Raw genomic sequence first — 13,563 nt, forward strand, 5'->3', positions numbered from 1 at the left:
TCCTCGCCACTAGGCTCAGAAGAAGATGTCTCCTGACGAGGTAACTCAGCCATCGGAGACAACGGAGCAGGGTCCAGCTCAGCCGGAGCCCTAGTAGCAGACGGAGCGGGGGTAGCTGACGGAGCCCCGACCGGAGTAGCAGATGGAGCCGGGGTAGCTAACGGAGCCTCGACCGGAGTAGCAGATGGGGATGGAGACGGAGCTGAAGCCTCTACCGCCTGAGTGGCTGCAATATGGTCGCCGCGCCTGGTAGAAGCATGCAAGCGCTCGTGTCGATCCGCTGGATCCTCACTAGTAGAAGCATGTCGTGACCTCTTCCTCCCGCCCTTCATTCTCGCTATCTGTGCAAAACAAACAAATTTAACAATACTTGTCATAATAAGTAAAGCATTTTCACATATGAGCATATCATTTGAGTCATTTTTTAACTTAATCAGGAAATTTCCAATCAATCGTTTAGCAACTAACCATAGGAAAAGGAAAATATAGAGAATTAGTTGTTAGTTTGCATGTGAATGTGATTAAATTAAATTTCTAGCTGTGTTAAGGTCAAGCAACCATCATCACAAGCAAAAAAAAACAATAAACAACTTTCCTAATTACAACACATGAAGCATATGATTTGAGCGCTTAATCTTTTCCAATAAACAATAAACAATAAACAACTTTCCTAATCACAACACATCAAATCTATCTTGATCTTTTCCAATTCTCAACAAATCAACAAAGTAATCCTGGAAGCTAAATACATGCCATGGTTAAATATTGGAAATAAATTTTGGAAGTCTGCACTGTCATACTGTCATATCGGAAAATCATTTTCCATTACCATATCGGAAAATCATTTTCCATTATCATATCGGAAATTGATTTTCCGATATTACAGTAAACCCAGAAACAGACCCAAATGCACCCCACTCGTGCCCGTACTCGTTTCATGGAATTTCAGGCAACAAAACACAACAAAACCTACCTCTAATCATCAATCAACTACCCTAGTGTTCAACCATTGACCTAATTCAAACTTCAAATGTGAAAATCATTGAAATCAAAACTTACCTTTTGAATGTAATGGAATGGGTCTTTGTGGGAGCTTTGATGATGATTAGAACCGACCTTGAGATGATTGAAGTGGTGGAACCGAGCTTTGAGAGAGGATGCGATTGAGGGAGGGAAATTTGGGTTTTGAAATAATGGGTTTCAAAACCCAAACTGTCGTGTTTATATGTTTTAAACACGATCGGTAAATGATTACCCGTTATAGAGTCGGGTAATCATTTACCGTTTTTAACTGGTTTTCTGGTAATTTCGCCCCCCAAGGTGGGGCGGGGGGCCTAATGGGTGGGGTGTTAAACCCAAATCCCTTAATTGGCCAGTTGTAACCATGGTTAGATGCTTATACCATGGACATTCAGTTGTGTAAGCATGCGTTTACCACCCTAATCTAAGCCATTGAGACGAGAAGGACCAATGATAAATTAAGTATAAATTATGTTTAGAATGAGAAACAAAAGTGTGTAGAAATATATATATATATATATATTATTTGTTGGTAGTACCTACTAACTAGTAAGTATGTTGCTTTTTTGGTATAAACTTCCGGTCACTTTTTGGATGCCGTTAGATTCGGGATTTAATAAGTATGTTGTGTGGGGATCGAACTTGAGACCTCTTCCCACACACTCAATCTGCGTTGCCAACTAAGCTACCCCCTCTTGGATAATATATCGTCTATCTCATTTCAACCCACTCATTTGTTTTATTTTTTTCCTCTAACTATTTCCATATTTCTAAGTGAAAATTGAAATTGGGTGAATTTTTTTTTTCCAGTTATATTATTTTTGGTTTCTTTTTTTTTTTTAACGACCACCTCAAAACGACGACGTGGAGTGTGTCTCTTCTCTCCAAACTCCATGGTCTATCTGTGTTTACAAAAACTAAGGATAAAAATTCAGTGGAAGCTTCTGCCACTACCTGCTTCCGGAGATGGGTTTACACGGTTGCCTCAACATCACAACCTTACAAAGTTTCAAGCTCGGTGCATTTCGCACTTACCCATCTTCACACCAAAGAACCAAAGCTCCATTCCTTTATTCGCAGAAACCATCATTGCCACGACCCATCAAAGCTCTCTCCACCTCCGCCGCCGCCGTTGAAACATCCCCGTCAACAACTGAGACTTCCGACGAAAAGGGTCATTCTCTTTTTCTCTTTTCGGTTTGGTTCTGGTTTCACTGCAACGAAACTGATTGGAATGGAAACTGTTGTTGGTGATGCAGGTGGGAAGCCTCAATGGAAAGCAACAATAGACTTCAAGTGGATAAAGGATAACAAGGAAGCTGTTGCTGCCAATATAAGGAACCGCAACTCTCATGCTAATTTGGACCTTGTGCTCCACCTGTATGACAGCATGTTTCACCTTCAGAAGGTTATGTTTCTTCTCTTCAATCGTCCCCTCTCTTTTTCATTGTCAATTCTAAATTATGAAAACACAGCAATGAAAAAAAAAAATTGGAAATTGTTGTGGTAGCATGTCTTAGAATTCCGGTTAGGCCTAACTCAAGCTAGCTTAGAGGTGAGGTTTGCTCTACCATTTGTTAGGACTTATTTGGCTATATCTCTAGTCAGCGTGAGACTTCTCAACATGATGGATTCAGTATATTCCATGATGAATATTTATAAATTAGTTGAATAAATCAATTTCTCTCTTTTAAAATAAGGTATTCAATTTAGAAGGAAAACTAAGGAATTACAACCATTGTGATTACATTATATACATCCACATGTATGAATAAAATTATAAAGTTGCTTAAGTCTTAGGTTATGTGTGGATATTTAGTGGCTAAAGTGCAAGATGAAAATTGATTCATGTTGCACTCATTTGCTATCCAAACACACACTTAACTGTTAATTTTTTAAGATATGACCATAATTATTCTCTTCTGCCTCTAAAATGAATGTCTCACTTTAGTTGAGACAAATCCTAAATATAATCAACTGCCAATGAAATGCTTGTCAGTATTGGGTACCATACCCTCAGTAGTAAGGTGGGTATTGGAGTAATGCCCAAGACTCTTTGTTATTAATGGCTTAGCTAATCTGTTTCTTACAGATAGCAGGAAGTTGAGAGGGTTCGTGGAGAGAGAAATGCAGTAGCTAATAAAATGAAAGGAAAAATAGAACCATCTGAGCGCCAGAGATTAATTGAAGAAGGTGCTCTTGGCACAGACCTTCACTCATCATGCTTCGCTTTGGTTTTCTTTGATTAAATTTCTTAAAACTGTCACATTTTGTCTGCAGGGAAGAAATTGAAAGAGGGGCTTATTGCTTTGGAAGAAGACCTGGTGAAGCTTAAAGATGAGCTTCAACAGGAAGCGCAGTCTATACCAAATATTACTCATCCTGATGTTCCGATAGGAGGGGAGGATTGTTCCACTATAATAAAGATGGTATATCAATTATCACAACTCTCTTCATTTTTTCTTCTAGAGTAAAAAGGTTGGTTGTTGGTCTTGTTCAGGCATCAATTTCTTTTGCTTAAATATTAATGTATCATGTGACTTTTTAGGTTGGCAGCGCTCCCAAATTTAGCTTTCCTGTCAAAGATCATCTCCAACTGGGAAAGGATCTTGATCTCTTTGATTTTGATGCTGCTGCAGAGGTATGCTATGATTAATTTAAGGCATTAAAGAATCATGTATTTGAAGCTTGGCTATTATTAGTGTCATTTTGAGGTGTAGGTTAATAGTATATGGTGTTAAAGGTTAATAGTCATTTTTATCCTGACTCGGTGTTGGAATTTATTTACTTAGCACTCTTATTATTTTCTTGGAAGTGAAGCGGGCCTTGGAGGTGTCATCTCCTCTTACATGAAAGTAACCAAGGATGATTTGTATATGTCATTAGATTGAAGAATTCTTGAACTTTGCAATTATGAAATGCTTCATGTCTGTCGCTGTTCTTGTGTCCGATATTGTTGGAAGACCTCATTCTAAGTGCTAACTTGGTAGTAGCTTGTTCCTTTTTTTTTTAAATCATGTTGTCATGTTGACGTTTGGATCTTAAAAGGAGCAAGGATATAATTGGCATGTGACTGTACTTTCTCAGATGAATCTAACATGCTGCTTCACAGGTTAGTGGGTCAAAGTTCTACTACCTGAAAAATGAAGCGGTTTTGTTAGAGATGGCTCTTTTAAATTGGACACTCTCAGAAGTGATGAAAAGAGGCTTTACTCCTATAACAACTCCTGAAATTGTACGGTCCTCTGTTGTTGAAAAATGTGGGTTCCAACCTCGTGCGGATAATACCCAGGTTTGTGAGTGAATATTTATTTGGCATTTAATTCTTTATCACTATGTGCTATTAAACTATTCTTCGGCTTCATGGTCATGGACATAGGATAGTAAGATACATAGCTGATGACAAACATGTGGCAACCATTTTAGCTGAGACAGTTTACTTGCTGTCAGAAGAACATTTATCTTCTAGAGTTCTAGTCCTTCCATGAGTTCCATCTTCTTTTATATTTTTCAAGCCATGAAACTTATATATCGGTTAGTCTTGTACTAAGGCCCAACCTTGTTTCATGATGCAAAGTATTGCAACATCATCAAGTTTTCCCTATAAGTCCTTCAGTTTCATGTTTTTTAGTTTGATGATTGAAGTTCATAGCTTCTGTTGATGTTTCATTATTTCATACCAACATCAAACAGATTTATTCCATCGAAGACAGTGACCAATGCCTTATTGGCACTGCAGAGATTCCTGTTGGGGGCCTTCATATGGATTCTATTCTTGCTGACTCATTGTTACCCTTAAAATATGTGGCATTTTCTCATTGTTTCCGTACCGAGGCAGGTGCTGCTGGCGCTGCAACAAGGTAATTAATTAACTGTAGAGCTTATTTTTTCCTTTCATGTCCCTAGCTATTGATTTGACCAGAGATTAAATCGTTAGTAATATCCAAACTTGTAATATAGGGGGGAGTTTAAACCCTTAAAATACTGCTTTGTTGCATATGTTGGCTAAATTTATTTAACCAGTTGAAGTTCCTATTTTCAAGTCCCATCCTACATGCCAATTTTAATGTTCATAACTATTTAGTTCTTCCAAATTTTTTGATATTGATCAATACTGAACAGGGGTCTTTATCGAGTTCACCAGTTCAGCAAGGTTGAAATGTTTGTTTTTTGCCGTCCGGAAGAGAGTGAATATTATCATCAAGAGCTCATTAAAATTGAAGAAGACATCTTCTCATCCCTTGGGTTACATTTTAAGTGAGACTTATTACTTTGTACATAGTACATCCTTCCTTCATAATTTAACATGATCTCATTACTGAGTTTATTATAACTGTGGGTTTTTCTGCAGAATTTTGGATATGGCTTCTGAAGATTTAGGTGCACCCGCTTATCGTAAATCCGATGTGGAGGCATGGATGCCAGGTTTAGAACGGTTTGGTGAGGTACTGCAACAACTCTTTCCCTTTCTTTCTCTTGAGACACATCTGCAAGCTTTGTTTGCTATGCCCCTTGGGCTGAGATTACTGCTTTCTCAATGTGATTATTAAATCATCTAAATGAATCACTGTGGCTGCATGCACTAGGGGAACTTCATTTGGTTTTTGTAACTTGTTAATTGTGATTACTGAAGCTTAACCATCCTTGAAAATCCAACTTACTGCACTGTTATTCCCTTGCAAAAGTCATGTGGCTTTCAATGTATAGCATGTTTAAAGCAGTTTAATTTCTCCTAGAGAAGCTACTCATAGAACTTAATTAAAAAATTACGGCGAAGCCAAAATTATGGTGGACAGAAGGAAAAGCTAAATGAAGTTGCTTCTGTCCACGACCCTTCACTGTGATTTTCTATTGTGTATTTAAACACGCACGAAGGATTTCTAAACATGCTTTGCTGAGCCCTTATTTCCTTGTATGGTTGTTATTATGACAGATCTCAAGCGCATCAAATTGCACAGACTATCAGAGCCGTCGGTTGGGAATCCGGTATCGTCCATCAGAAGCACTTGCACCTGGTCCAAAAAAATCTAAAGGCAACCTTGCTCCACCACAGTTTGTCCACACATTAAATGCAACAGCATGTGCAGTACCGCGGATGATTATATGCTTACTTGAGAATTACCAACAAGAAGATGGGTCTGTTCTTATCCCTGAGCCCTTGAGGCCTTTCATGGGGGGCCTTAACATTATAGCTAGAAAATCATAATATAATATATCATCATAACATTTGTTTGCATTTGATGGATGCTGTTGCGGCCTTAGATTGTGGTAATAGATGAGTTGAAGCAATTTCATTTGAATTAAAGTGGCAAAGATTAAGTAGTTATTTCTTCAAATAATAGGCTTTTCTTTTCATTGTGTAATAGCCACACGTATATAGAAAATACTCAAAATAGTGCATTTTTACCTTTTTATAAGTACTAATTTTAAGTTATAAAACTAAGGGTGTTTTTTTATTTTTGACACAGTTTGAGTGTGCTTCTAGTCAATCCACGTCTCTTTTGTCATTAGAGTGATTTTTTTTTTGCCAAACAAGAATTATTTATTGTTATCCTGTTTTGACTTGAACATGTATAGCTTCTGAGCTCAGAAATGAACTAAAACTAGTGAGTAGTTACACAATAGGAATGAAGAAATTACTTGCATCCATTGGAATCCCTTTGTAAAAAGGGGAATCATTAATAGCTAACGAATTTGGGTTGAGTTCTCAAACACAAGTACTCAACAAAAGGAAGCCTTAAAGTATGGTGGAAATTTTGCTTAAACCGGTCATGACCAAGAAACTACTGGTTTTGTTTGGTGAGTATGGAATATCCAACTTATCAATTTATCTGACAATCTTCTAGAGGCCCATGTAGGATTTAATAACTGGGCTGGAGCAATGAACATATTTGAAGCGGCTCATTTTATCATTGAGAAACCCATGTATGAACAATCCATTGACCAAAAACAAAAGGTCTATCTTTTTAAGAAATAACCATTGTTTCTGGAAAAAACAAGGAAGTGAAGAGCTGTGTATGTCATAGGATAGGATTCATCAAAAAGTGAGTTCTGATAATGTAATTTACAAACAGAAAAAAAAAAACAATAACATGTGTGAATGCTCCTGGCCCAATCCAAAAGATCTATTTTATGTTGTCTAAGATCTATATAAATGTGTAACGTTCACTCAGTGATGATTGAATCCCGCTCACTTACTATGTACATAAATAATCCAGCGTTTCTTCTAATAAATCCTAAAATTAGTCCTTCAAAGCTGTGTCACCACATTAATCCTTATAAAAAATCTGATCACCAAATTAATCCCTGAAAAATTCTAATGTTACCATGAAACTCATTTTTCACAATCATAATATAGTGATATTTTAGATATTTGAAGGAATAACCTGGTGATAAAATGGCTCAAGTGTCATATGTGAAATTTTCCAGGGACTAAATTGGTGACCAAAAGTTATAGAAGACTAATGTGACAAGTGTAACTTTTGGTGGACTAACTTAGCTCACTCTCTTTCTCCTTTTCTATTGCATTTCATTTTTCTTCCTTGTCGATATATACAGTTTGCCACCATGCCTTTTAAAACATTGGCAAAAGGATGATGCATGTGTTTATGTAACATGAGAAGCGTTTATAGGTGGTGTTTCTGTCCGACATAAACAATCAGGTAAAGGATTTGCATAAAATGTTTCTTCTGACCGAAACCTCTCCAAACCCCTTGTTCCTGAAATGGGCCCTTTTCTCTTCCTCAACAACCCAAGCCTGCCAACACAACAAAAAAATAAAAAAAAACATCAAATAAATAAAGGTTTTTCTGTTTGGTCAAATTGAGAATGATGCAAAAACTGTCATCTAGTGTATGTAATAGAAGAAAACATGTTTTAAATCAAGTCATGTTGCAAGCTGAAGTCAAATAGATAGAACTAGCCTAGGCTGTGAAGCTAGTTAGATTGAATTTATTCAATGAAAATGAAAATCCTTTGATCACTAAAAGCCTAAAAAGAAGAAATATCAAGGAATGATGATGATAATATAATGGCATGTTGAAAAAAGATCAAGCAATCAAAATGAAAGATGCAGATAAAAACATATATGGAACTTCAAGTTATCTAACTGAAGAAAAATACATATTAGCATACATATCTAGCAACCATAAAATTAATTAACATATACACTAATGCTTCGCCAATCACAAACCGTGTTCTATGGAGATCATTAATTTTATCAGACAGTTTTTTCCCCTCAGTCATTGATCCAACTGCCAGTTTATCAAATAGGCGAACAAGGGTTTTCCTGATCAAAAAAAGCGAGGACAGACAAAAACTCTGTCATGATGAACTGGGAAGAATAGCATACATAAATTTAAAAGATAAATATAACTTTTTCTGATTAAAGAGAGAGCCTTACCTGTCTGGAGATATTGTTCTTCCCCTCCCGAGATAACGACGATGGCCTTCAACGGCCCGTGCCATGTTTCCAGGGTAAGAATGCACAAAGACATCACTCTCGACAGATACAATATAGTCAAGAGCAGCCATTTGAGATGCATGCTTAGAAAAAGGTTCAAGCTCCTCAATGGATGCCAAGTTTTCCTAATAATGATTGATTACATTATTTTCAAATGTCAGTAGTTCTTGAAATAACATAAAAAGCTTAAAAAACTTTGCTTCAACCCAAGTTATTCACTTTATGATACTATGACATTTTTGTTACTTTAGAAATTTGCTACTGGTAATAATATAGACTTCTTGCCTTAAACTCAGCATCCGCCATAGAAACCCTTCATAGAATATTCGACTGCAACTAAATGAGTTAACAGATACAGGAGCTGGATCAAAAGCAAAATGCCACTAGCCAAATCTCTGTGGTTAGAGAATGGCTTATGATGTAAGCTCCATATGCACTTAAATAATGGATGAATTTTGTCTTATTTAGGATACATTTTCTGACTTCAGACATAACTCTCTTGACATTGCTTTCTTTTCAATTTAAAAGGTGTGTAATGCTGTATGATGTCATGATCATGTGGACGTGAGCAATATAAACCATTCTGATCAATACCTCATTTTATCAATAGTCAATAAGGTAATATATTGCTGATTGAAAAAATTTAGGCCAATCATGAAAGAGGTTGACAAAACCAAGGCACTATCATACTTTATTTATTACAATAGAAATCAGTCAAAAAATGCTTTATCAAACTTCAACAGAAATACTGTTATTTCTTACCTTGCTCAATATCAATGGATAGCGAGATCGCAGTTCCTTCATATGGGATTCGCCCCCATATATCTCCCCAGCAGCGATATATATTGGAGTCTTTGACGGATATCCAAGAGCAGTGAGAAAAATTCCAACTTCCTTTGGAGTTAAGGGACAAAACCCTTTGGACCTTTCTTCTATGGGATCAATAAATTTTCTTTTCCAATAAGAAGTATTCTCTCTACAAGTTTGGTTCATAGGAGTAACTTTCAAACATCAGATATCAGTAAAAGAAGACATGACATTTCAACTAATCATTTTGAAGCATCAATACCTTATAATCCTTAGCTCTTCAGCCTCTTCTGTAGATAAATCATGTGTGCAACCACTAAATGCAAGCATGTCCTTCTCGTAACGTAAATGCAACGCAATGTAACGACCAAATGACCTCATCCTCTCAACCAACATCTGCAAGAACCGAACAAGTATTTAAAGTGAAAAAGAATAAATAAAATTGTGATGAGAAAACAAACAGAGAAGAAAAAAGAGTTAGCATCTACTTATATACTTTTCCCATTTGTTCAATGCGAGGAGAGAAACGAAGGGCTTCATAACAAGTGCGGCAACGAAGCTTCTGAATATCTGGAGGTAGATTGTTATTTGCCAACCGAGAATCAGATTTGGAAGCGTGAATAACCTTTAGAGGTTATCAGTAGTAAGGCAATTGCACAATATGTTAGACATTAAGGTAAATAAATAATAGTAACATAGAAATTTATATATTAACAGTATCTCAACAAGTCTACATACTTTGTAGTGATTCCAAATGGCAGCAATCTCATTCTTATAGTAATCCATACCAGACCAGCTTTTGAATTGCTTGACCGTTCTGGTTGCCTTAAGCAGTTTCTTGGGAAGCTTCTTAATGATTTTTACATCATTAGCTAGAGAACTAATAAACCACTCTTCATCAAAAATATCAGAGAAATTGCTGCAAATAATACAAAAGACTATAAAATCTAATAATGCAAAATACAAAAGGAAGAGAACTATATTAGATAAAAAATATAGAATCCAAAAGTTACCTAGTATCATGCCAAAATGAATTTTTATCAAGTGCTGGAATTACAAGAGTAGCATTTATGATGCGAGCTATAGCTACCATATCACATATCTGTAGTAAAAGTAACAATTCTTCAGTTTCTAGCAATCAAACAATAAAGAACATCCAAATGTGACAAATGCATAGTCTTTAAGTTATTGATTTTTGTCATCAAGCAAACTTTTGTGTTTTTCTTTTTTGTATTGATTTGATGTAACATGTGGTTGTGTGACAAGAGAGAACTTTCTAACATCTAACAACAAACAAATAAGAATAATTGAAAGAGAAAGGAATCAGACCCCAGTGCGCATTTGATTGAGCCCACCATTTGTATTCACTAGAAGGTAACCTCTAGACTCTGTAGGAGCTGGAACAACATGTAACACTTCAATTAGGTAGCAATAAATAAATTAATCAAACACACTTAAAACTTGCAATCTAAGTTCAATTTTCTCACATGTGTAATTAGGAGAAGGCTTTGTACAGGGTAGAAACCCACGATTTGGTGGAGGCTTCCACAGTTTCTCATACTCAGAGTCTCGTCTTGAATCATTCAACTGTCAAAAACTCAACACACAAGCAATGAAAAAACAAAAAGAGCATAATTGCTTTGTACAATTTATGACACGCCAACATAACAGACAAAGCACAAAATTCAAATGAAAACAACATGTCCAAATCATATGACTAAATGATATAAACAAACATAAGAACTTGGCACTGAACAGAACAAAAAGAAATTCAACAATAATAGATAAAAAGAATATTGTCCTCACTAGAAGGAATGAAATGCCTCATAAACCACTCAACAGGAATGACACCTTTCATACACCTTATTTTTCTCTCTACCTCTCTCTCTTCCTATCACATCACATTATATATCACTTATGTCTCTTCTCTTCTTATCCTCTCCACTCTCTCCTGGTCTATACCTATTGGGTGTACACCAATCTTTGCTAGAAAGAAATTGATGAATAAAAAACACATTTTTGCAGCTTGGATGGCTTTGTGTAACAATCAGCAACTCACCTAACTAAGCAAGTGGGCTAAGATCATCTATTAGCTTCATGAATATAGTTCTTTTTATTCCAAGAAAATAGAAAGTAAAATGCTATTGGGATTAGACCATAGTGGAATTGGTTTTTAAGAACCCTTCTGGGTCGTTGTTGGCATCAATGCAAACAGAGAACATACATTCCGCGTGTGTTTGAATACCAATTGAATTAACACATTCATTTTAATCCATAAAAAGATTTCCGTTCACTTTTTGGCTCTACAGTCCGGTATCCAAACGGAGAAGCGGAATTTTGCCCCGTTAACTCAAATTTTGATCAACGCGAAAACAAACCAGCGCTAATCACATTCTCCGATTCTCATCAATTCATTCAAACAGATAAACCAATAAACCAGTTCTGAGATAGTATAGAGAGAAAAACCAAAAACCTTGGGAGCAGAAATTGGAGCCAATGGTAAATGAGGAGGAGCAAGCTCTCGAGTCCAGCTTTGCAGGTCACGTAACTGCCAAAAGGGGTGACAAAAACAACAAAAAAAGAAGCAAAATAGGCTCATTCAACAGAAAGTTATGCAGTTGGAGAAGAACACGGAGAACCCTAAAACAGAGAGAAGAATGGAAGATTACAAACCGTGGGAATGTTGAAGGTGTGATAGTAAGTAGGAGAAGGGGAAACATGAACATGAACAACGAAGAGAGAGGTGACAACCATTGAACAAACGGTTACAGCGATGAACCTCTTCAACATGCCCAATGGAACATTCACATTCCTGCTACTACTACTACGTTTCTGCTGCAACATTCTGATTTCACCAGCAAGGTTCAAACTTTTTCGCTCTGCACGAAAACCCAGAAAGCATTAACATTAAACAAATGAAACAGCAATGATTATTATTACTACTGCTACTACCTCGGACTCTTGGGGTGATGATCATGTTTTTGCATTGAGAAAACAAAAGCGGTGGTGGGTTCTGTGTGTGGTGTTCGGTTTTTCAATGTTGTGCGCTGTGCCACCTTGCTCTGAACGGTTTCTCCATTTCACGTCTCGTCTGTTACTACTCACACACACTCTGCTACTGGTTTGTGCTGTGTGTGTAGAATAAAAATGTGACCTTTATTTCATTCTCACGTTTTTTTTTGGCTAACCACATTGTTGACAAAAATTATAGGAATTTTTTATCTTTTATTTCAATTTTATTATATCAAATATTGAAAGGATTCAAATTTTGTTTTTTTTTTCTTTTCCTTTTTTCTAATGGATTTAATGTTTATGCACTGTAATAGAAAAAAGAATATGATTGGTTGTCCCATTGGGAAATAATACTTTAATTTAATTAAAATAAAAAAAATGTAATTAGTGTTTGATATGTGATATTAAATAATTGGATGTTAGTGTAAAGAAATTATAAACGTGCATCAAAATTAAACTCGGAAAAATATTTAAGAAACAAAAAATAAATTAAATTAAAAAAAGTCATTTTTTAAAAGTTATGAAAGTAGTTATCAAAATAAACAAGATAAATAATACTAATTGAAGAAAGAGTTTAATATACATGTAGTGCTACATTTATATCCAATGGCATTGCAACTTTGTTCCACATCATATTTTGAGTTTTAAAAATTATTGATTTAATTAACATAAAAAAAATACACGTCTTTCTCTCTCCTAAGTTGGGTTACATAATTGGTATAATGGATAGAAAACACTTTCCGCACTATCTCACATAGCGTTAGTGGCAAAGCTCACTTTTAGGGAGAAGGGACATAAGCTCACCCGAGAGACGGTTGCCTACCAACTGAGATTTTACTTAATGTATAAAAATTCAAACTGTCAACTTATGAGAATGTGAGAGTTAAACCCGAAAGTTGTGCTCAATTGTATCAACTCAAATTGGCTGTCAAGAGAATTAGTATAGTATGAATTTATTTTAAGAAAAAATATGGGTCTGCTAAATGACTCATGAGAGTCCATAATCTCAAACCACTTTTCACCAGCGTCGCTTCTCTTTTATCCCTCTGCATTCGTGGAGCAAAGGAAATGAAACACTACCGTCCCATGATTTTTGCCTCCGCGCTGCAACCTCAAAGCCTCAAACTAGAGAGCCCAGCCACACACCTGTCGACCAACAACACTAACCCAAGCCATCGTAGCCTTCCTTGAAACTTCCACACCAACCTCAATCCTTCTTCACACACAACCACCAAATCCCAACCTCCAGGCTGGATCCATCC

The 13,563-nt window shown here is 36.2% G+C and overlaps 2 protein-coding genes across 3 annotated transcripts; one reads left to right on the forward strand and one right to left on the reverse strand.

Moving 5' to 3' along the window:
* The first annotated feature begins 1,926 nt into the window (after nucleotides 1-1,926).
* LOC130718078 (serine--tRNA ligase, chloroplastic/mitochondrial) lies at nucleotides 1,927-6,476 on the forward strand. Of its 2 annotated transcripts, XM_057568539.1 has the most exons (10): nucleotides 1,927-2,194; nucleotides 2,280-2,428; nucleotides 3,120-3,213; nucleotides 3,301-3,449; nucleotides 3,569-3,661; nucleotides 4,133-4,312; nucleotides 4,714-4,880; nucleotides 5,143-5,277; nucleotides 5,372-5,465; nucleotides 5,954-6,476. In XM_057568539.1, exons 1-10 carry the CDS (start codon nucleotides 1,987-1,989, stop codon nucleotides 6,224-6,226), a joined length of 1,542 nt encoding a protein of 513 aa, XP_057424522.1. In that variant the 5' UTR covers nucleotides 1,927-1,986; the 3' UTR covers nucleotides 6,227-6,476. The 2 variants fall into 2 exon arrangements, with proteins under 2 accessions (XP_057424522.1, XP_057424529.1); XM_057568546.1 differs by lacking the exon at nucleotides 1,927-2,194 and having other exon boundaries at nucleotides 2,288-2,428; nucleotides 3,113-3,213.
* A 432-nt stretch (nucleotides 6,477-6,908) lies between these two features.
* On the reverse strand, nucleotides 6,909-12,384 carry LOC130718089 (O-fucosyltransferase 7-like). Its single transcript, XM_057568558.1, has 13 exons — nucleotides 12,242-12,384; nucleotides 11,963-12,168; nucleotides 11,763-11,837; nucleotides 10,777-10,876; nucleotides 10,619-10,686; nucleotides 10,303-10,391; nucleotides 10,028-10,208; nucleotides 9,786-9,914; nucleotides 9,552-9,685; nucleotides 9,245-9,458; nucleotides 8,423-8,607; nucleotides 8,213-8,308; nucleotides 6,909-7,777 (listed from the first exon to the last, which is right to left on the reverse strand). Exons 1-13 carry the CDS (start codon nucleotides 12,264-12,266, stop codon nucleotides 7,627-7,629), a joined length of 1,653 nt encoding a protein of 550 aa, XP_057424541.1. The 5' UTR covers nucleotides 12,267-12,384; the 3' UTR covers nucleotides 6,909-7,626.
* Nucleotides 12,385-13,563: the final 1,179 nt, after the last annotated feature.

Source organism: Lotus japonicus, chromosome 1 (assembly GCF_012489685.1).
Source record: "Lotus japonicus ecotype B-129 chromosome 1, LjGifu_v1.2".
Taxonomy (NCBI): Eukaryota; Viridiplantae; Streptophyta; class Magnoliopsida; order Fabales; family Fabaceae; genus Lotus; species Lotus japonicus.

Excerpts from the sequence above, each read along its gene's own strand:
- LOC130718078 (XM_057568539.1), top strand. The coding sequence starts at position 1,987 with ATGGGTTTACACGGTTGCCTCAACATCACAACCTTACAAAGTTTCAAG. Across the intron at positions 4,313-4,713 it reads CTCGTGCGGATAATACCCAG|ATTTATTCCATCGAAGACAG; the intron begins GTTTGTGAGTGA and ends AACATCAAACAG. Across the intron at positions 5,466-5,953 it reads GTTTAGAACGGTTTGGTGAG|ATCTCAAGCGCATCAAATTG; the intron begins GTACTGCAACAA and ends TTATTATGACAG.
- LOC130718089 (XM_057568558.1), bottom strand. The coding sequence starts at position 12,266 with ATGATCATCACCCCAAGAGTCCGAG. Across the intron at positions 10,687-10,776 it reads GCCTTCTCCTAATTACACAT|CTCCTACAGAGTCTAGAGGT; the intron begins GTGAGAAAATTG and ends ATGTTGTTCCAG. Across the intron at positions 8,309-8,422 it reads AGAACAATATCTCCAGACAG|GAAAACCCTTGTTCGCCTAT; the intron begins GTAAGGCTCTCT and ends TTTTTTGATCAG.